Below are 22,035 nucleotides of genomic sequence, written 5' to 3' on the forward strand. Positions count from 1 at the left end.
CTCTCACCTAAGCTCTGGATCAGATTCCTCAGAAAACTCCACAAGTATGCACCTCCTTTCCTTCCTGTGTCACCTGCCTCACACTCTCCTGTCTGCCCATAAACATGCTCACATCTCATTGACTCTAAAAAGAATCCTTCTTTGACCAAACTTTTTCCTCTCGAGGTAGACCCTCATCTCTTCCTTCTCATCCAAACCTTGGGAAAAAAATAATTAGTACTTTTCTTCTTTCAGGCACTCTCAACCCACTGCAAACTGCCTGTCACCCCAACCACTCTAAGAGAAGCTACCGGAAGGTTGCCAGTGCCTTCCTAATTGTCAAGTCTAAAAGTCACTTTTTAATCCTCTCTTATTTGACCCTTGGGCATATATAACTACTTTGTTAAATCCCATACCCTTGAATGACAGTGTCCTTAAAACTCTATCTTAGCTCACTTTTTTCTCACTCCCATTCTTTATAGGATCTTGCTAAGTTGGAGGTTAAAGAGCCAATACCTTAAGGGCTAGGCAGGTAATATAAAGGAATAAAGAAACAAGCAGAACTATGTAAAATAATCGGGAGTGGGAGGGCCTGAGATGAACTGGAGAGTATATGCTCATCTAAAGGAGACACCTGCTGCTCACCCTAGTACACAAATGCCCTGCCGAAATGTGAGCAAGGTCTTGCCAGATCTTCCAGCTTTTCAAGAAACACTACAAATGTAGACTTTAACAAAGGATCTCATAATAAAAAGTTGGCAACTACTTCAATTTTTAAAAAACACTGTGCAGGCTAAACAAATCCTATCTGGGAGTCTGATCTGGCCCATGACCCTCTAGCTTGTGATCTGTGCCCTAAGCTATCTCATTCACTCTCATGGTTGTAACCATCACCTGTTAATTATGATTTCCAAACCTTACATCTGTTCAACCTTTCCCCTAGCCCCAAAGACATCTAGCCAGTGCCTCCTGGAAAGTGTTACCGGTGAATGTGTTCAGAGGTAAGCTGATTATCTTTCTCCTAAGAAATCCTGCTGTTCCTCTTATGATCTTCTCTCAGTTAACAGCACCATCACCTATCAGGCCACAAGTCAGAAACCTGCAGGATTCCTTACTTTCCTCTGTCTCACTCTTCAATCACAAGTCCCCATGTGGTTAAGAGCACACTCTGGAGGCAGACTGCCCGCGTTTCAATCCCAGTTCTGCCACTTAGTAGCTGTTTGACCTCATGCAAATTAACTTCTCTGAGCTTCAAACAGTACCTGCCTCATAGGGTTATGAGAATTGAATGAATCAAGCATTTAGAACAGTGCCCGGCACACACTACGCATTATACAGGCATCTGCTATTGTTTGTATCTACTTAGTGTCCCGTATGTATATTTATTTGGTCACTGCCGTAGTTTATTCTCACATTCTCTCAAACTAATGCGACAGTCCTCCGATTGCCGCCTCCACTAATATACCTTCCTCCTGCCTCCACCGCCAATTCCTAATCCCCAGTTCTTCCGTAATACAAGTCCTTGAAGGAGTTTACAGAAGACTCCCTCCCCACCCCGTCCCAAGGCCACCGCTCTCTACGGCCAAGTGCCACAGGGATTCCTCCGCTCACTAGAGTCAGCCAGCTCGGTGGAGGCGGCTCCGCTGCAAAGCGGAAAAGCCCGCAGCTGCCGGCAAGCCTGGGCTCGGATCCCGCGGCATTCTTGCCCCCCGGGCTCGCTCCCCACGGAATCCTGTCACTAGGCCCGACAGACCCACGAAACGCGGCCTTTACGAGTGAGCAAGGGTAAACCCTCCCTTGACCTTAGAAACAGACCCCTCCGCAAGTGAAGCCGGGGCTTCTTCCACGCCACTGGACCGACCGCTCTAGGAATCTCGGAGGTCTCTTGATCTCGACACCTCCCTGCATGAGCCTCGTGCATCCGAATGGGAAACGTCGGAATCCGTCTATGCCAATTAAAAATGTGCAGTTAGGGGTCGGGGAACAATCTGCAATCTACGTGGTTGCCACAGAAAGCGAAGGAAAAAATTAGGAGTGTTAGCAGTATGTTCCACTCTACCTGCTTTTCCTAACTAAAAGCAACTCTTGAGCATTTGGGGGGGAGGTGCTTATAGAGGTAGAAGATTCAGGTTGCCTTCCAAGACAGTGCTCTTCGCATTGCGAAGGGATGGGTAGGACAGTGAAGCTACCACAGGGATTCTTGTTTTGTCAAATCAAAAACAAATCAGGACTTCGGTAAGGAGAGCCTTATTCAAAAGGACAATTGCCAAAAAAGGAAAAGGACTGTTGCAATAGGGGGAGACAGACTATTGCAGAAGGAAGAATGCTTCCACCATAAGGTCTGCAAGTATCTCAAAGATCAGGCAGAAAGGGTGGAAAGAACAGGGTGTTAGGGAGTGGGATGAACAGGTGTCCTGATCAGACAATTGATCAAGGAGTATCTTTCCTTGAGGTCAACTGAGATGGGAAGGGTCATTAAGGAGGAGTTCTTCCACATTCTGCTGCTGGGTCAATCTGAGGGAGAGTGAAAGTTAGAATTAGATACAGATTAGAAGGAGAATTAGATACAGATAGGTCAGTGAATGCAAACAGTTCAGTTACTCATTTGTAAGCAAAGAATGAGAATTTGGAGGTCTGTGTCTGATCTTGTCACAGGTAAACAAGGCAGACATCCATAAGTCTTATCTAAGTCATGTGGGGAAAGGTGGCTCTTTCCAGTAAGCCCTTTCCTGGAACACAGAGGGTTGGAGATCTTATAATCCACGGCTGCTTTCTAGGAGCACAGGGCTCAGGTAAAGTTTAGCATTGCCAGACACTTGGAAAAAATCAGGTTATCTATTCTGTGTTGGTATTTAAAGGAAAAATATCAGATAAAAAAGAAAACATGCCCAAAATTGGTATTATTGTTTCCCATAACTCTTAATGCTGATGCCTTTTTAAAGCTATGTTGTGTGCTGGGTTCAAGGGTATACTTAGAGAGTTTGTATATATGTGAGTTATCTTCAGAGTTAAATTAGTAAACTGATCACTTGGCTGATCATTTGAGCCTGGGAAATTTGTAGCTCAAAGAGCCAAGATTTGCCAGAGGGTCTTTTGCCCAGGCAGAGGCACCTTCTCCCCCTAACCAACTAACATAAGTAACTGGTCTCCTTGGCATGTGTATGTGTTTTGAAGAATCAGTATGACTTGGATGGCCAAAGTGTGGAGAGAAAGGGAGAGGGGAAGAAGACTATTCCAAAAGGTCAAAAGCAGGGGAGAAAACCAGTCTCAGGAGCAGGCAAGGGATTTCAGGGGGCCAATGGGAATTCAGTTATGATAGAGGAAAATGTATATGATAGAATAAGAAATGTTACTAGTTGCTGGTTAAGGTCAGCGTGTGTGGGTCTAGATTGAGAGTTTATCCTTTATGCCAACTAAATAGGGAATCATTCAAAATTCTGAATTAGGAGCTCTGATCTCACAAAATAATTATTTGAAGCAGATGGAATATATTAGTCCTTTGCCGAGATGGGTCATTCTAACTCTCACCCAGAACTCTTCCCGTCCTTAAGGTCCCCATCTGCACTTTCCCTGAGGAATAAGGTAGTTACTGTGCACCGAGTCAAGGTGGTCTTTACTGGGATCTCAGGAACGCTGCTGAGTTGGAGGAGATAGAGGCCCCGCTCTTCTTCTTTGAAGTCCCCATCTAGATGCTCCTCCTCTTCCTAGAGAAGCGGCCGCTGGGCGCGCAGGCTGGGACCGCAAGGCCGCTGGTGACGCACTGCCGGCCGCGCCGCTGTTCTGCAGGCCCGGGAGGGCAAGACCTGCCTTGGGCTTCCGTGCACCTCGGGGCCCGCGGTCACCGTCCCGGCCCCGCGGGGGAGTCCGCGGATCTCGCGGTGAGCTGGCTGGGCCCCAAGAAGGGGGGAAAAAAAATGGTTCCGAGCGGGACTCCGCGGGGGCGGCGGGCCAGGGGCGCATGCGGGAAGCGCTGCTCCCGGCCTCGTTCTTCCCCTGGGGAGTAACCAGCGCGTGCGGCCGGGCGGGGCCCAGGCTGCAGCCTCAGGATTGCAGTCCCCAGGGACACAGTGCCCAGCATAGAGGAGATGGCCTAGAAAGATGGTGGAATGAATGAATGAAGGATGAAGCGCTAGGAGCCGTGTCGGAAAACGAAATCCCGCGGCTGAGATTTCTCTGTCCAGATACCAGCTTCTTCCCCTCCCCATCCCCACCCGCGACAGATCCTGCAGCACAGACACCGTCTTAACAGGAATCGGAAAACAGTGTAAAGCGCCCTAGGCTGAGAGTCTGCAGACCTGGGTTACAATTCCCTAGTATACAGTGTTTCCTAATTTCTGAAGTTGGATTGTCTGGTAGTTCGTTGTCTTGCTTTCTTCGCAAAACTCAATTGATAGCATGCATATGAGCATGCATGTCTTCCAATAAAATTTTACTATCAATGATATGCCAAACACAGAATTCAGGGGCGGTGTTACAAAATGAATGACTTGAGGGCCTGCCACATGGAAGATTATTTATCTAGTGCTAAGAAGATTATGTATATAGCCGTGCGAATATTTAAATGTACATTTATCCGGCATTTACCATCTGCCAGATACCTTTCAGATCAGTTGTGCTAATTTATTTAATCTTCACAAAAACCTAATATCTGTTGTTTTTAATGAGGAAATTGAGGCACAAAGAGAATAGCAAACTTACCCAAGAGTACATTGCTACTAAGTGACCCATGGCTGCAGAGGTGATAGGTACAAAGTGCTGCTGGAGCCCGGAGGGGTGTGTTACTTTGTGCTAACAGGCAAATCAAGAAGGGCTTCTGAGAGGAGTGACATTTAAATGTGGTCTCATTGAAGGCACTGTGGTTTCAAAGCCTTGAAAAACCCTATCTGCCTTGCCCAGACTCCTGTGGCTAATTATTTGGGGATAAAGAGATGGCAGTGGGGAGAAAGCTTGCAAGGGATGAGCAGGAAGCTAGATCCTTACCAGTTTTAGCAGGAGGTTTTCCCTTTTATCTTTCTATTTGGGGGTTTGGGGAAGGGAGGTAGGGAGGAGTCATCATTATACCCCTCTCCCCCCAAATCTGGATTCAGGTAGATTATTTTAGCATCTTAAAAAGAATCCAGATTATTCCACACTAAGCATTCTTTCCTTTCAAGGGAATTTATAAACCAGAAGTTGGCAAACCATGGCTCATGGGCCAAATTTGATCTTCAGCATTTTTTTTTAAGTGTTATTGTAACACAGCCATACTCATTTGTTTATGTATTGTCTATTTTTGCTTTCAAACTACAAGGGCAACTTGAACAGTTGTGACAGAGACCATATAGCCTGATAAAGCCTAAAATCTTTACTCTCTGGCCCTCTACAGAAAAAGTTTACCTACCCTTGATGTAGACAGATGGCCCACAATTGGAGGAGAGTGGTCATCACCCACATGTCTTCTTCATAGTTTTTAGTGTCAAACACAATGACACTTAACCCCTGTTGAGTGCCTGCCACGTGCAAGGCTTCTTTCAAAGTGCTCTATGTGAATTAACTAATTTAATCAAGGATTTGCAGAATGTTAGAGCTGGAAGGATTCATGGATATTATCTAATTTGCCATCTTTTTCAGATAAATAGCCTGTCATCTAGGCCCACTCATATAAGTTATGGCAGAGCAAAGTTTCCTGACTCCCAGTCAAATCCATTTTCATCCTATTCTGAGTGGGAGACCAATACCATATCCATTGGATCACTCATTTTAAATAATTTTTCTGATTATAAAGATAAGGTGTGTTTATTGTAGGAAAAGTGAAATATTTAGAAGAGTATAAGGACAAAGTAAAGGTGCCCATTAACTGGCCTAGAGATAAGTGTGTTAACATTTTGGTGACTGTTCTTCCTGTCCTTTTGGGTTTGTCTATTTTGTGTGTATCTGTGTATTAACAATAGTTTCTGCTTAATGATTGCTTACTTACTTATAGTATATGTGTGCATTTTTTTGGTTTATAGTGTTTGTATCTTCCAGTTTTAACATAATGCATTTCCTCATGAATATTCTTTGGAAATGTGATTTTCAATGGCTTCGTAATATTCTATCATATTGATGTATCATTAGTATTTGCCTCATTTTTACAATTATAACGACGTATTCTTTGTACATAAATCTCTGTGCCTATCTCTGATTATATTTTTTTACTTTCTTTCTCTGATTACAGAAGTTATTTGTTCTTGTGGCAAAACTTTCAAACATTGTAAGAAGATAGGCCCTAAAGGAAAAGTTAACCATAATATTATCCCTCAGGGATGATCGTGGTTAACAATTTGATGTATATTCTTAAAGGTTTAAGTTAATTTTTAAAAAATTAAGCAAAATATCAATAATATAGGAAGTTTGGGAAATAGAGGGGAAAATCATTCATAACTCACCATGTCACCACCTTTATTTTTCCTTCTCAATCTTATTCACATGCATATTTTAACATACACATATAATGTTATATTGTACTTGAGATTTTAATGTCCTTTTTTTTCACTTACATAAATATGTTTCCGAATGGTCACATATTTTCCTTTTTAAATGGTCTTAATGGCTATGTGATTTTTCACCAAGTAGAAGTACCATAATTTGCTAAACCCCAATGTCCAAAAATGGGAAAATAGTAACAACAGTTCAAGGAATATTTTTCACAGGTAGTGAATTCATGTTTTTTCCTTTCTGGGGAATCACTTCTTTATGAGAAAGTTCTTGTAGTAGAATTACTAGGTCAAATATACAGGCATTCTTATGATACAGTGATGACTTTGAGGAGATTCTGACATATCAGGTGTTGTATATATAGAATGAGTCTTCTATTCTGAGTCCCTATACCTACAGATGGTGATAACAACGTCCTAACTACAACTCATATTTTGCTGAATCACCTCCAGAAAGATGGTACCAGTGGTGTGTGAGAGGCTTTCTTTCTCTGCACCTGTGTTTTCTGTCCAGCAGTAACTACAGTGATGCAATGAATTACTCGAGACAAGAGTTAAGAGAGGCAAGAGTGAGAACAATTCAAGGGAGAGTGTCCTTCCCAGCAATTCTCATCTCAGTTTTTATTGAGATGGAATGTTGCTTTGATATGTTTTTTTGGCCTTTTGTAATTCTTGCTGTATTCATTGTGCTTTTCTATTTTTCTATTCATCCTTTTTCCTTATTTCTAAGGAGTTTTTATGGATTAAGTCTATCTACAACTTGATATTTAAATGAAAATTATTTTTTCTAGCTTGCTTGGCTTTTACTTTTATGTATGATTATTTTAGATATACAGAATAATTGTGTTTCTGTGACCAAAATTTATCTATATTTTCCTTTGTGGTTTTGTGCTTTTTTTGCATAATGCTTAGAAAGAATCTATCCAAACCCTAAAATAAACAAGCATTTGCCATATTTTACTATTTTGTGGCTTTCATTTTTTTATATTTAACTTTTTTAAATCAGTTTAGATTTATTTTGGTGTTTGGAGTGAGGAAGGAATTACCACCAAATGTTTTTTTCCAAATATTAAGCAACAGTCTCAACATAATTTATGAATAACCTATTTTTTTTTTGATGACTAGAAATCTATGCCAATCTTACCATGTATTAAATTCTTTTATTTATATCTTTTAGGGAATTAAGAATGGCATAAATCAAAAGCCGGAGTTAAATTTCAGTTTAAACATGTAGACTCACTTTTGAGGCTTTCCTGGTTGTACTCCTTTGATGATTTTATCTGTTATTCCCATTATTTCAATTATCATTTCTATGCCCAAAACTCTAAATATATGTTTTTGGCCCATACCTCTCCTGTACTACAGATATTTGTGTCCTACTTTCTACTTAGATATTTCAAAACTAAATGTATCTTCTTCCTGTGCAAGCCAGTGTTCCTACTCTCACTAAAGGGCACTGTCATCAAGTAATTGTTCCAGCCCCAGACTGGTAGGTTACCCTTGCCTCCTCCCTCTCCCTTACTGTTTCCCCCGATACCCATCCAGTCCTTAGGGTCCTGTCCCTTAGTTAGTCCAGTCCCCTCACTGAACTACTGAAACAACCTCCCAAGGGGACTTCAGTGTTCACCCTGCCTCTACTACTCCCCACTCCTTTCGTATAATCCATCCTCTGCATTATAGGTTGGAGGATACAGATCTAATCATGTTCTCTTCCTTTTCAAACAGTTTCAGATCCTTTTGATGGCTTTCTCCTGACTTTAGGGTTAAGTCCTTAAAATGGTTTGAAGGGTTCTGTACGATCTGGCCTTTGTTTGGAAGGGCTTCACGTCTCATTTCTGGTGCTTAATACTTTGGCCTTGCTGATACCTCTTTCATTCTTCCAATGCATTTTCATTTATTCTGTTCCATCTCTGATATATTCTTTTCCCTTTTCTATCTGTCTCCTATTTATCCCTTCTTCAGGGAAGCTTGATTTCCCAGACTAGATTGGGACCCCCTTACTTTCCAAAGCACTGAATATTTCCACTTTTGTAACTTTCATATTTGTAATTACTGGTTTAAGGTCTTTGTCAAGCTATGACATAAGCTTCCGGCAGGCAGGGACATGTCTGACTTTTTCTACTGTTTACACACAAATCTCACTGTACTGCATGGGTCTCCTTAGGGTTTTGTAGTAGTTGACAGGTCCCTTTTATACCCCTCCTATGGGAGAGGATCATGAAAACGTGGACAGGATCCTCTTAGACCTTCAAAACCCAATTGAGAGGCAAGGACTTGATGAGAAGGCCGCAGAACCTTCAAACACCCTCCTTCCATTCTTCTGAGATTTCAGGATCTTGACTCTGGTGAAAAAACCATCTCTCTGACCTTCATTTTCTTGAAATAATGCTACCACATTCTACTTCTCACTTCATGGTTACATGGAGAGACAGTCTAGGAGGAAACAGTTTATGTTTTGACATTTCTGATACCAGGGTATACAAAAGTTCTCTGTACTATTTTTTGCAACTTTTTTGTAAGTCAAGAATCATTCAAAGTTAAAAGCTTTTTTAAAAAACCCTGCAAGTCTACACTCTTATATTGAACCCTCCCTGAAGAAAAACAAATTGATAAGACACCTAGAAGAAAGGATAATCAATATATCTGTAGTTTGTATCAAGTAGGGAGAGTTCCTGAACCACTGGAAGTGAGTGGATCAGTCTTTTTCTTTTTTTAAGTTTTTATTTTGAAATACTTTCAGTCTTACAGGACAGTTATACAAATATCACAAAACCCATACAGAGAACTCCAACATACCCCTCGTTCTAGTTTGCTAATGCTGCCAAGAATGCAAACACCAGAAAAGGATTGGCTTTTATAAAAGGTGGTTTATTTGGTTACACAGTTACAGTCTTAAGGCCATCAAGTGTCCAAGGTAATCAGTAATCGGGTACCTTCACTGGAGGATGGCCAATGGCGTCCGGAAAACCTCTGTTAGCTGGGAAGGCACGTGGCTGGCGTCTGCTCCAAAGTTCTGGTTTCAAAATGGCTTTCTCCCAGGGCGTTCCTCTCTAGGCTGCAGTTCCTCAAAAATATCACTCTCAGTTGCTCTTGGGGCATTTTTCCTCTCTTGGCTTCTCTGGGGCAAAAGTCTGCTTTCAATGGCCGTCTTTAAACTGTCTCTCAGCTGCAGCTACTCTCTCTCAGCTCCTGGATGTTCTTCAAAGTGTCCCTCTTGGCTGTAGCTTCTCTTCAAAATGTTGCTCTCAGCTGCACCCCCGTTCCCCCTGTCCATCAGCTCATTTATATGGCTCCAGTGACTCAACTTAGTCTCAACCCGAATGGGCGGAGCAACACCTCCGTGGGAATTATCCAATCAGAGTCATCACCCACAGCTGGGTGGGGCGCATCTCCACAGAAACACTCAAAGAATTACAGTCTAATCAACACTGATAATGTCTGCCCACACAAGATTACATCAAAGGTAATGGCGTTTGGGGGACATAATACATTCAAACTGGCACACCCTATCTTGCCAGATACCCAGCACCACCAATTTTAGCATTTTGCCACATTTGCTGTAACTTTCTATGTATCCATCTAGTTATCTGTCTGTCTGTCTATATATCTATCCATTTTCTAAACACTTGAGTGTAGCTTGTATGCATGATACTCTTGAACACTTAACAGGGAATTTAACATTGATATATGCTTATAGTCTATATTCCAATTTTTCGTATGTCCCAATTATGTCCTTTTGAGCCTGTTTTTTTTTTTTTTTTTTTTTTTCTGTCCTTATTAGATCCCATCCAGGGTAATGTATTGCATCTAATTGTCATCTCTTTAGTTGCTCTTTCTTTTTTTTTTTTAATTGTGGGAACATATATACAACTTCAATTACCCCATCTCAACCACTCCCAAGCATACCATTCAGTGGGATTAATCACTTTCACAATGTTTCGGTACCCTCATAACCTTATATTACTAAAACTTTCCCATCTCCCAAAACAGAAACTCTATGTCCATTATGCATTAACTCACCATTCCCCCTGCCACCCCCACCCTTGGTGACTTGTATTCTAATTTCTTTCTCTATCAGATTACGTATATTCTCTGATATTTTCTTAAATTTAACATCTCATTTACTTTGATGTCAACCTAACTTCAACGATATATACAAATTATGTTCTTATGCCCCTCTGACCCCACACCTTTATGTAGGTCTTGTCACAAATTACATGTTTATACATTATGAGTTCCAAACCAACTGATTTATCATTACATTTATACATTTGCCTTTTAGATCCTGTAGGAGGTAAAAAAGAGGAGTTAAAATAAAAAACAAACTAGTACTGGTATTTATACCTACGTCATTGCCCACACTGGAGATCTTTATTTCTTCACCTGGCTTTAATCTATTGTCTATTGTCCTTTTCCTTCTGCCTGCAGAACTCCTTATTTAGCATCTCTTGTAGGGCTGATCTAGTAGTGACAAACTCCCTCAGCGTTTTTTTTTTTTTGGTTTTGTTTTTTAATCTGGGAATCTCTTCTTCATATTTGAAAGACAGTTTTGCCAGACACAGAATGTTTTCCTCTCAGCACTTTACGTATGTCGTTTCACTGACTTCTTACCTCTATGGTTTTTGAAGAGAAATCAATATTTAATCTTAATTGAGGCTTCTTTGTATGTAATATGTTACTTCTCTTTTGTTTCTTTCAGAATTCTCTCTCTCTTTGGTGTTAAGTAGTTTGGTTACAATATGTTATATTGTGGGCCTGTTTGGTTTTATTCTTTTTAGAGTTAGTTGAGCATCCTGGATGTTGATATTCATGTCTTTCATTAAATTTGGGAAGTCTTCAGCCAGTATTTCTTGGAATATTGTCCCTGCCCCTTTCTCTCTTTCTTCTCCTATGTATTTTGGTATGCTCCTACAATGTGTTCCACAGTTTCTCTAGTCACTTTTCTTCAATCGTTTTTCTTCTCACTCCTCAGACTAGATGATTTCTATTGTCTTATCTTCCTGTTCACTTATTCTTTATTCTGCCAGCTCCAACCTGCTTTTGAACCCCTCTAGGGAATTTTTAACTTATGTCACAATGGGCTTTGGCTCTAATTAGTTCCTGTTCATAATCTCCACCTCTCTATTAATATTCTCTTGTGTTTATCTGTCATTTTCCTGATTTCCTTTAGTTCTTTGTCCATGTTTTCCTTTATCTCTTTGAGCATATTTATGATCATTTTTTCAAAGTCTTTGTCTGGAATTGCTCAGGTCTGGTCCTTCTCATTTAATTATTTTTCTTTACATGGGCCATTGCTTACTGTTTCTTTGTATGTTTTGTAATCTTTTGTTGAAACTGTAGGTTTTGCTATTTTAATGTGTTATCACTGGAATTTATGTTCTGAGGCATCTGTACATTAAGCTTGTACCCAGCTAGTGTTCTGACAGAGCTTTTCTTGAATGCCAGGAGTTAACCGGAAAAAAAAAAAAAAGAAGGAAGAAAGAAAGAAACACAATGCTTTTCACAGTCTTTTTCTTGATTGGGCACTTGCCTGTCAATGCAACCCTTTAACTGTTTTCTGCAGCTTTGAGAAAGGTATTTCTGTCGGTTCTTGTTGGTTGTTCAAAGCATCTATGAGGGGATGCAGCCCTGAAGTTTTTCTCTGCCATCTTGATTTGGTGGGTCTGGATCAGTCTTGATGCGTTCACTTGGCTCTGAGGTCATTTCACAGGCATCTTTTGATTATATTAATTGATATTTCATACCAGTCATTGTATGATAGACAGAATGCACTAATTGGCATTAATATTCCTATCTATTTCATAATTATCCTTATAAGGTAATAAATGCCATTCTGATTTATAGATTAACCTCTTCATTATTTGGTACTATAGCAGTCTATCTGAGCCTGCCACTTTTGGGACAATGAGAAGTGGAATATGTGAACCTGGTAAGCTGCAAGCTAACCCTGATTCTAGCTGATATATTCACATTCCTATCCTGGCTGGTTTGGGATGAGTGATTAGATAGCATCCATAGCTAACTGCTTTTTTTTTTTTTTTTTTTTTTAATCATTTTGCTGTTTATTGGGACAGTTATATCCCACCCTCCTTTTTTCCTATGAGCAGGGTTCCCAGTTTTCCAAACTTGAAGTGTTTTCCAATCAAAGCAAAGAGAAAATTTGTGGATGTCGAATATGCAAGGAACTGAAAAGAGCAAGAATGGACGAAATACCTGTCCAGGTGAGTGAGCAAGAGACAACCAGTGGGAGAAACAGCAAGGCAGGAGGAAGACTTTGAAAATCTTGTAGAGAAACTCTGAGTGAAGCTCAGGAGAAATCAATGTAGGGATGTTGGGACAGGTAAATGTGAACATCTCTTGGGGCTAACTTTCCCCCACTGCTCATTTTATCTCTCATTTTGCCCTTTTACATTCTCTACTATATAGTCTCTTAATATACACCATACATATTTCCAGTGTTCTCCTAATTATAGCCTGCTGTTGTTTGTTGTATTCCCTTTCTCTCCATTGCCTTTGATTCTCTCATTTCCTGGGTCTCTGTAGCATGCTTTTTCATGGGGATTTCTCATTAGTGGTGATTATTGACTTTCTTGCCCCATTTACTTTTACTGACCATATCTCAAAAGTCATGACTGAGATCTGTCATAGTCCGGTCCCCCAAACTTCAGAGGCCTCCACTCTGCTCTGTACCAGAGACATTTACTGTAATGCTTTTTTACAGGTTGGGAGAACAGGCCTGCTTCAAAGCAGGATGTCTCTGAAGTTGATTCATCAGGAATAGTAGCAGAGAGATTCCAAGAGAATAAATATCAGGATTCTACATCTGAAGAAAAATATGCATGTGAGAGCATGAAGGAAAACTCCCCTGGAGAGGTTACTGGACCATACCTTTTCCAGGAAGGAGGTTTTGCAGGAATAACTTTCATCCACAAGGAAAGACACCCTGAAATGATAACCCAAGAATATAATTTTGAGAAAAGCTTGCTTTTGACCTCTAGCCTTGTTACACATCTTAGGGTTTCTACAGAAGAGAGCCTGCATCAGTGGGAGACAAGTAGCATGCACACTGAGATTTCAGATCAAAGTAGATGTCCAACCCTCTCTACACAGAAAAAATCTTGGAGATGTAATGAATGTGGAAAAACCTTTACTCAGAGTTCATCCCTTACCCAACATCAGAGAACTCATACTGGGGAGAGACCCTACACATGTGAGGAATGTGGGAAAGCCTTTAGTCGTAGCTCATTCCTTCTTCAACATCAGAGAATTCACACTGAAGTGAAACCATATGGATGTGAGCAGTGTGGGAAAGCATTTCGATGTCGATCATTTCTTACTCAGCATAAGAGAATCCACAGTGGAGAGAAACCTTATAAATGTAATGAATGTGGAAATTCCTTCCGCAGTCATTCGCATCTCACTGAACATCAGAGGATTCACGCTGGAGAGAAACCTTACAAATGTAACAGATGTGGGAAAGCATTCAATCAGAACACACACCTTAAACATCATCAGAGAATTCACACTGGTGAGAAGCCTTATTTATGCAATGAATGTGGTTCTTCTTTCCGCAAACACTCAAATCTTACACAACATCGGAGAATTCATACTGGAGAAAAACCCCATAAATGTGATGAATGTGGGAAAGCCTTCCAAACAAAGGCAAATCTCTCTCAGCATCAGAGAATTCATACTGGAGAGAAACCCTATAAGTGTAACGAATGTGGCAAAGCCTTTTGTCAGAGTCCATCCCTTATTAAACATCAGCGAATTCATACTGGAGAAAAACCTTATAAATGTAAGGAATGTGGCAAAGCTTTTACTCAGAGCACCCCACTCACTAAACATCAGAGAATTCATACCGGGGAGAGACCCTACAAATGCAATGAATGTGGTAAAGCCTTCATTCAGAGCATTTGCCTTATTCGGCACCAGAGAAGTCACACTGGAGAAAAACCCTATAAATGCAATGAATGTGGGAAGGGCTTTAATCAGAATCCCTGCCTCACTCAGCATATGAGAATTCATACTGGAGAGAAGCCCTATAAATGTAAGGAATGTGGGAAAACCTTTGCTCATAGCTCATCTCTTACTGGACATCACAGAACTCATACTGGTGAGAAGCTCTATAAATGTAGTGAATGTGAGAAAGCTTTCCGCAAGTATGCACACCTTAGTGAACATTACAGAATTCACACTGGTGAGAAGCCTTATGAATGCATTGAATGTGGAAAATTCTTCAGACATAGTTCAGTCCTTCTGAGACATCAGAAGCTTCATGGTGGTGAATAATCTTGACATTTTTAGTTATGACCATTTGTCTAGAGATAATGACTAGGAATCTGGCTTGAGAGATGGTGGGCAGGTAGAAAGGTAGAGTTCCTAGAGGGAGGGATGAAAGAACCCTGACTACTGCCTTCTGAGAAGAGTATTTCTAGAAATGGAGGCAGGAGCTTGGAAAATTCTGGGCCTACTCTTGGTGGGCATCTGAAAATACAGGGTAGATACAAGGAAGTTCCTGCTTTTCTGATAAAGCCCTGCTGGTTGCCACTCCTCCCTTCCCATGTGGCTCTTCTACCTATGAGTTGACATTTCAGCTAGCACGTGTGTTTCCTATACTGCCCCAACCTTCCCACTTTGTCATCTGTGTTCACTGGCTGTAGGTGAGATGCTTTTCCACACAATATCATTCTGAAAGTGGTGACAGCTCTGAGGTAGTACTAGACAGCCTCCAGATATTTGAGGCAGTTGTGACCAAGCTGCTTAGGGGAGGCTGCCCACACTGTGAAGTGGGAAGTTGCCCATGAAGGGGAGAGAGAAGCAAGTGAAACCAAAAAGAAACAAACAAACAAAAAAAAAACAATCTAATATGTGAATAAAGGAATATGTGACAAGAACTGGGCTGATCCTTGCATACATGCTGGCAAAGAAGGCTTTTAACAGGGTGAGGAAGGACTTTCCTTATCCTTTCAAGCTTGTGGAGACTTGGGGTTAAGAAAATAAGAGACTTCATTGGGAAGTAGGACAGATGTGCTAAGAGGGCCTGGGAAAGGAGGACCAATGCTCTGTCTTAGAGGAATGCTGACTTACCCAGAAGAGAAATTATCTGTCCTAGGTTGATGTGGTAAGAGGCCTTGGAACAGGAAACCTACATGCAACAAACAAGTCAGCTATTTACCCCTACCCTGGATTTAGGTGTATACCTACCTCTCATATGTTTGGCCGGGCCACTGGTTAGCAGGGACCAGGGAAGAGAGACCCACTAGAGTAACAGTGTCTAAAAAGTGGGACTTGGCTTGTTGAACTGTAGGGAGGAGAAAACATTAGTGAAGAAGGAAGAAGACTCTAGTTTGGCTGGAGTTGAGGCTCTGCTGGACCACTTCTAAAGAGAGTGTTGACAGGTATGTCTTGAAGGGCTGGGTTTCCATATTAGATTTCAGGTGTTTCTCTTTTTATTAGGACTATTATATTCTTGGATATTTGCCCTTCCCTGCATTTAAGGAGTATCTTGGAAAACACTTCTCATTGAATAAATTTGGAAAGAGTCCTGGAGAGAATTACTTGTTTTTCAAATCCCTGAAAAGATAGCATGGTTTGCCACTGACTGTGATGATATTTTATTATTTTGAGGGAAATGGCACGGTTTTCCTTTTATTTCCCGCATTCCCGTTCATGTTCTTGAGTCCTACCCAGCAATTGAGCTCCAGAAGATTATGAGGTTAGTCTTTGGCCAGTATTTGAAAAAAGTTTCTAAGCTCTCAAGACTTATAGAAGTTGAAAAAATATGACTATTAAAATCAACTAAGGTAAGTTGATTCTGGCATAGTTGATAGTTCGGAACTCAGCATTGATTTTTCCAAACCAACTATTTTGTCAGCATTGGTTTGGGCCATTAATTACCATTAATGGGAATGCAGCAGAAATATCGTATACAATTTTCCCTCTCTAGTTATGAATATTATGTTCTGAAAACTCTCCATAAAGGGATTCATCATTGAGGAAATTACTACCTTATGGGCAAAAACAGCCCTATGAACCCTCTCTCTCTCTAACTGAGCCATCTCGATAGGTGAACTCGCTGCCCTCCCCCCTACGTGGGACCCGACTCCCAGGGGTGTAAATCTCCCTGGCAACGCAGAGTATGACTCCTGGGGATGAATGTGGACCCAGCATCGTGGGACTGAGAGTATCTTCTTGACCAAAAGGGGGATGCAAAATGAGACGAAACAGTTTCAGTGGCTGAGAGATTCCAAATGGAGTCGAGAGGTCACTCTGGTGGACATTCTTATGCACTATATAGATAACACCTCTTAGGCTTTAATGTCGGGGAGGGGGGGTGGACTAGAGGAAGTTGAACCCAAATCAAAAGACCAGAAGAGACACAGCACCTAGAGCAGCTACTCAAAGAACTAAAGATGAACAATGAGACCATAGTACGGGATATGAAGGAAATCAAGAAGACCCTAGAAGAGCATAAAGAAGACATTGCAAGACTAAATAAAAAAATGGATGATCTTATGGAAATTAAAGAAACTGTTGACCAAATTAAAAAGATTCTGGACACTCATAGTACAAGACTAGAGGAAGTTGAACAACGAATCAGTGACCTGGAAGATGACAGAAGGGAAAATGAAAGCATAAAAGAAAGAATGGGAAAAAAATTGAAAAACTCGAAATGGACCTCAGGGATATGATAGATAATATGAAACGTCCAAATATAATTGTTTTTTTTTTTTAAATCCTTTTTGCTTTTTCTAAAACAATTACTCTAAGAAGCTCAATACAGAAAGCTTCAAAGAATTGAAATTTGGGCACGTCAAGTCAAGAGCAGAACTAAGAGAGCTCTGAGACAAAAGGCAATAATCCAGTGGCTGAGAAAATTCACTAAACAACACAACTTCCCAAGAAAAGGGGGGTGTCCGCTCACAGCCACCATCCTGGTGGACAGGAAACACTCCTGCCCATCGCCAGCCCCATAGCCCAGAGCTGCCCCAGACAACCCAGTGTGACGGAAGTGCTTCAAATAACAGGCACACACCACAAAACTGGGCGTGGACATTAGCCTTCCCTGCAACCTCAGCTGAATGTCCCAGAGCTGGGAAGGGGGAGCAGTGTGAATTAACAGAGCCCCATTCAGCCATCATTTGAACAGACTGGGAGCCTCCCAACACAGCCCAGCAGCCCAGAACTGCCCTGGGGGGACGGCACTCACCTGTGACATAGCACAGTCATCCCTCAACAGAGGACCCGGGGTGCACAGCCTGGAAGAGGGGCCCACTTGCAAGTCTCAGGAGCCATACGCCAATACCAAAGACTTGTGGGTCAGTGGCAGAGACAAACTGCGGCAGGACTGAACTGAAGGATTAGACTATTGCAGCAGCTTTAAAACTCTAGGATCATCAGGGAGATTTGATTGTTAGGGCCACCCCCCCTCCCCGACTGCCCAGAAACACGCCCCACATACAGGGCAGGCAACACCAACTACACACGCAAGCTTGGTACACCAATTGGGCCCCACAAGACTCACTCCCCCACTCACCAAAAAGGCTAAGCAGGGGAGATCAGGCTTGTGGAGAACAGGTGGCTCGTGGACGCCACCTGCTGGTTAGTTAGAGAAAGTGTACTCCACGAAGCTCTAGATCTGATAAATTAGAGATAAGGACTTCAACTGGTCTACAAACCCTAAAAGAACCCTATCAAGTTCAGCAAATGCCACGAGGCCAAAAACAACAGAAAATTATAAAGCATATGAAAAAACCAGACGATATGGATAACCCAAGCCCAAGCACCCAAATCAAAAGACCAGAAGAGACACAGCACCTAGAGCAGCTACTCAAAGAACTAAAGATGAACAATGAGACCATAGTACGGGATATGAAGGAAATCAAGAAGACCCTAGAAGAGCATAAAGAAGACATTGCAAGACTAAATAAAAAAATGGATGATCTTATGGAAATTAAAGAAACTGTTGACCAAATTAAAAAGATTCTGGACACTCATAGTACAAGACTAGAGGAAGTTGAACAACGAATCAGTGACCTGGAAGATGACAGAAGGGAAAATGAAAGCATAAAAGAAAGAATGGGGAAAAAAATTGAAAAACTCGAAATGGACCTCAGGGATATGATAGATAATATGAAACGTCCAAATATAAGACTCATTGGTGTCCCAGAAGGGGAAGAAAAGGGTAAAGGTCTAGGAAGAGTATTCAAAGAAATTGTTGGGGAAAACTTCCCAAATCTTCTAAACAACATAAATACACAAATCATAAATGCTCAGCGAACTCCAAATAGAATAAATCCAAAAAAACCCACTCCGAGACATATACTGATCACACTGTCAAACATAGAAGAGAAGGAGCAAGTTCTGAAAGCAGCAAGAGAAAAGCAATTCACCACATACAAAGGAAACAGCATAAGACTAAGTAGTGACTACTCAGCAGCCACCATGGAGGCAAGAAGGCAGTGGCACGATATATTTAAAATTCTGAGTGAGAGGAATTTCCAGCCAAGAATACTTTATCCAGCAAAGCTCTCCTTCAAATTTGAGGGAGAGCTTAAATTTTTCACAGACAAAGAAATGCTGAGAGAATTTGCTAACAAGAGACCTGCCCTACTGGAGATACTAAAGGGAGCCCTACAGACAGAGAAACAAAGACAGGACAGAGAGACTTGGAGAAAGGTTCAGTACTAAAGAGATTCGGTATGGGTACAATAAAGGATATTAATAGAGAGAGGGAAAAATATGGCAAACATAATCCAAAGGATAAGATGGCCGATTCAAGAAATGCCTTCACGGTTTTAACGTTGAATGTAAATGGATTAAACTCCCCAATTAAAAGATATAGATTCGCAGAATGGATCAAAAAAAATGAACCATCAATATGTTGCATACAAGAGACTCATCTTAGACACAGGGACACAAAGAAACTGAAAGTGAAAGGATGGAAAAAAATATTTCATGCAAGCTACAGCCAAAAGAAAGCAGGTGTAGCAATATTAATCTCAGATAAAATAGACTTCAAATGCAGGGATGTTTTGAGAGACAAAGAAGGCCACTACATACTAATAAAAGGGGCAATTCAGCAAGAAGAAATAACAATCGTAAATGTCTATGCACCCAATCAAGGTGCCACAAAATACATGAGAGAAACATTGGCAAAACTAAAGGAAGCAATTGATGTTTCCACAATAATTGTGGGAGACTTCAACACATCACTCTCTCCTATAGATAGATCAACCAGACAGAAGACCAATAAGGAAATTGAAAACCTAAACAATCTGATAAATGAATTAGATTTAACAGACATCTACAGGACATTACATCCCAAATCACCAGGATACACATACTTTTCTAGTGCTCACGGAACTTTCTCCAGAATAGATCATATGCTGGGACATAAAACAAGCCTCAATAAATTTAAAAAGATTGAAATTATTCAAAGCACATTCTCTGACCACAATGGAATACAATTAGAAGTCAATAACCATCAGAGACTTAGAAAATTCACAAATACCTGGAGGTTAAACAACACACTCCTAAACAATCAGTGGGTTAAAGAAGAAATAGCAAGAGAAATTGCTAAATATATAGAGACGAATGAAAATGAGAACACAACATACCAAAACCTATGGGATGCAGCAAAAGCAGTGCTAAGGGGGAAATTTATAGCACTAAACGCATATATTAAAAAGGAAGAAAGAGCCAAAATCAAAGAACTAATGGATCAACTGAAGAAGCTAGAAAACGAACAGCAAACCAATCCTAAACCAAGTACAAGAAAAGAAATAACGAGGATTAAAGCAGAAATAAATGACATAGAGAACAAAAAAACAATAGAAAGGATAAATATCACCAAAAGTTGGTTCTTTGAGAAGATCAACAAGATTGACAAGCCCCTAGCCAGACTGACAAAATCAAAAAGAGAGAAAACCCATATAAACAAAATAATGAATGAAAAAGGTGACATAACTGCAGATCCTGAAGAAATTAAAAAAATTATAAGAGGATATTATGAACAACTGTATGGCAACAAACTGGATAATGTAGAAGAAATGGACAATTTCCTGGAAACATATGAACAACCTAGACTGACCAGAGAAGAAATAGAAGACCTCAACCAACCCATCACAAGCAAAGAGATCCAATCAGTCATCAAAAATCTTCCCACAAATAAATGCCCAGGGCCAGATGGCTTCACAGGGGAATTCTACCAAACTTTCCAGAAAGAACTGACACCAATCTTACTCAAACTCTTTCAAAACATTGAAAAAAATGGAACACTACCTAACTCATTTTATGAAGCTAACATCAATCTAATACCAAAACCAGGCAAAGATGCTACAAAAAAGGAAAACTACCGGCCAATCTCCCTAATGAATATAGATGCAAAAATCCTCAACAAAATACTTGCAAATCGAATCCAAAGACACATTAAAAAAATCATACACCATGACCAAGTGGGGTTCATTCCAGGCATGCAAGGATGGTTCAACATAAGACAAACAATCAATGTATTACAACACATTAAAAACTCGAAAGGGAAAAATCAATTGATCATCTCAATAGATGCTGAAAAAGCATTTGACAAAATCCAACATCCCTTTTTGATAAAAACACTTCAAAAGGTAGGAATTGAAGGAAACTTCCTCAACATGATAAAGAGCATATATGAAAAACCCACAGCCAGCATAGTACTCAATGGTGAGAGACTGAAAGCCTTCCCTCTAAGATCAGGAACAAGACAAGGATGCCCGCTGTCACCACTGTTATTCAACATTGTGCTGGAAGTGCTAGCCAGGGCAATCCGGCAAGACAAAGAAATAAAAGGCATCCAAATTGGAAAAGAAGAAGTAAAACTGTCATTGTTTGCAGATGATATGATCTTATATCTAGAAAACCCTGAGAAATCAACGATACACCTACTAGAGCTAATAAACAAATTTAGCAAAGTAGCGGGATACAAGATTAATGCACATAAGTCAGTAATGTTTCTATATGCTAGAAATGAACAAACTGAAGAGACACTCAAGAAAAAGATACCGTTTTCAATAGCAACTAAAAAAATCAAGTACCTAGGAATAAACTTAACCAAAGATGTAAAAGACCTATACAAAGAAAACTACATAACTCTACTAAAAGAAATAGAAGGGGACCTTAAAAGATGGAAAAATATTCCATGTTCATGGATAGGAAGGCTAAATGTCATTAAGATGTCAATTCTACCCAAACTCATCTACAGATTCAATGCAATCCCAATCAAAATTCCAACAACCTACTTTGCAGACTTGGAAAAGCTAGTTATCAAATTTATTTGGAAAGGGAAGATGCCTCGAATTGCTAAAGACACTCTAAAAAAGAAAAACGAAGTGGGAGGACTTACACTCCCTGACTTTGAAGCTTATTATAAAGCCACAGTTGCCAAAACAGCATGGTACTGGCACAAAGATAGACATATAGATCAATGGAATCGAATTGAGAATTCAGAGATAGACCCTCAGATCTATGGCCGACTGATCTTTGATAAGGCCCCCAAAGTCACCGAACTGAGCCATAATGGTCTTTTCAACAAATGGGGCTGGGAGAGTTGGATATCCATATC

General features: G+C 40.6%; 2 protein-coding genes and 1 long non-coding RNA gene across 5 annotated transcripts in view; all 3 read left to right on the forward strand.

The window, feature by feature from the left end:
* On the forward strand, positions 1 to 3,719 carry LOC119543927. The gene is made up of 3 exons (XR_005218705.1): positions 1 to 44; positions 923 to 980; positions 3,531 to 3,719. It is a non-coding gene; the product is annotated as an uncharacterized LOC119543927 (long non-coding RNA).
* On the forward strand, positions 3,720 to 16,577 carry ZNF502 (zinc finger protein 502). Of its 2 annotated transcripts, XR_005218703.1 has the most exons (4): positions 3,720 to 3,857; positions 12,542 to 12,655; positions 13,156 to 15,835; positions 16,504 to 16,557. XR_005218703.1 is itself a non-coding variant. In XM_037848763.1 (3 exons), exons 2-3 carry the CDS (start codon positions 12,601 to 12,603, stop codon positions 14,724 to 14,726), a joined length of 1,626 nt encoding a protein of 541 aa, XP_037704691.1. In that variant the 5' UTR covers positions 3,720 to 3,857; positions 12,542 to 12,600; the 3' UTR covers positions 14,727 to 16,577. The 2 variants fall into 2 exon arrangements, 1 of the variants encoding a protein (XP_037704691.1); XM_037848763.1 differs by having other exon boundaries at positions 13,156 to 16,577.
* Positions 12,587 to 22,035, forward strand: part of ZNF501 (zinc finger protein 501) — a 21,677-nt gene continuing 12,228 nt past the window's right edge. The window contains exon 1 of one of the 2 annotated variants that reach the window (XM_037848781.1): positions 12,587 to 12,655. The gene's annotated coding sequence lies outside the window, so the exon portion shown is untranslated. Of the gene's footprint in view, positions 12,656 to 15,818; positions 15,836 to 22,035 lie in introns of those variants that run through there. The other variant, XM_037848814.1, reaches the window with a different exon arrangement.

The sequence above is a fragment of the Choloepus didactylus genome, chromosome 1 (genome assembly GCF_015220235.1).
Source record: "Choloepus didactylus isolate mChoDid1 chromosome 1, mChoDid1.pri, whole genome shotgun sequence".
Classification (NCBI taxonomy): Eukaryota; Metazoa; Chordata; class Mammalia; order Pilosa; family Megalonychidae; genus Choloepus; species Choloepus didactylus.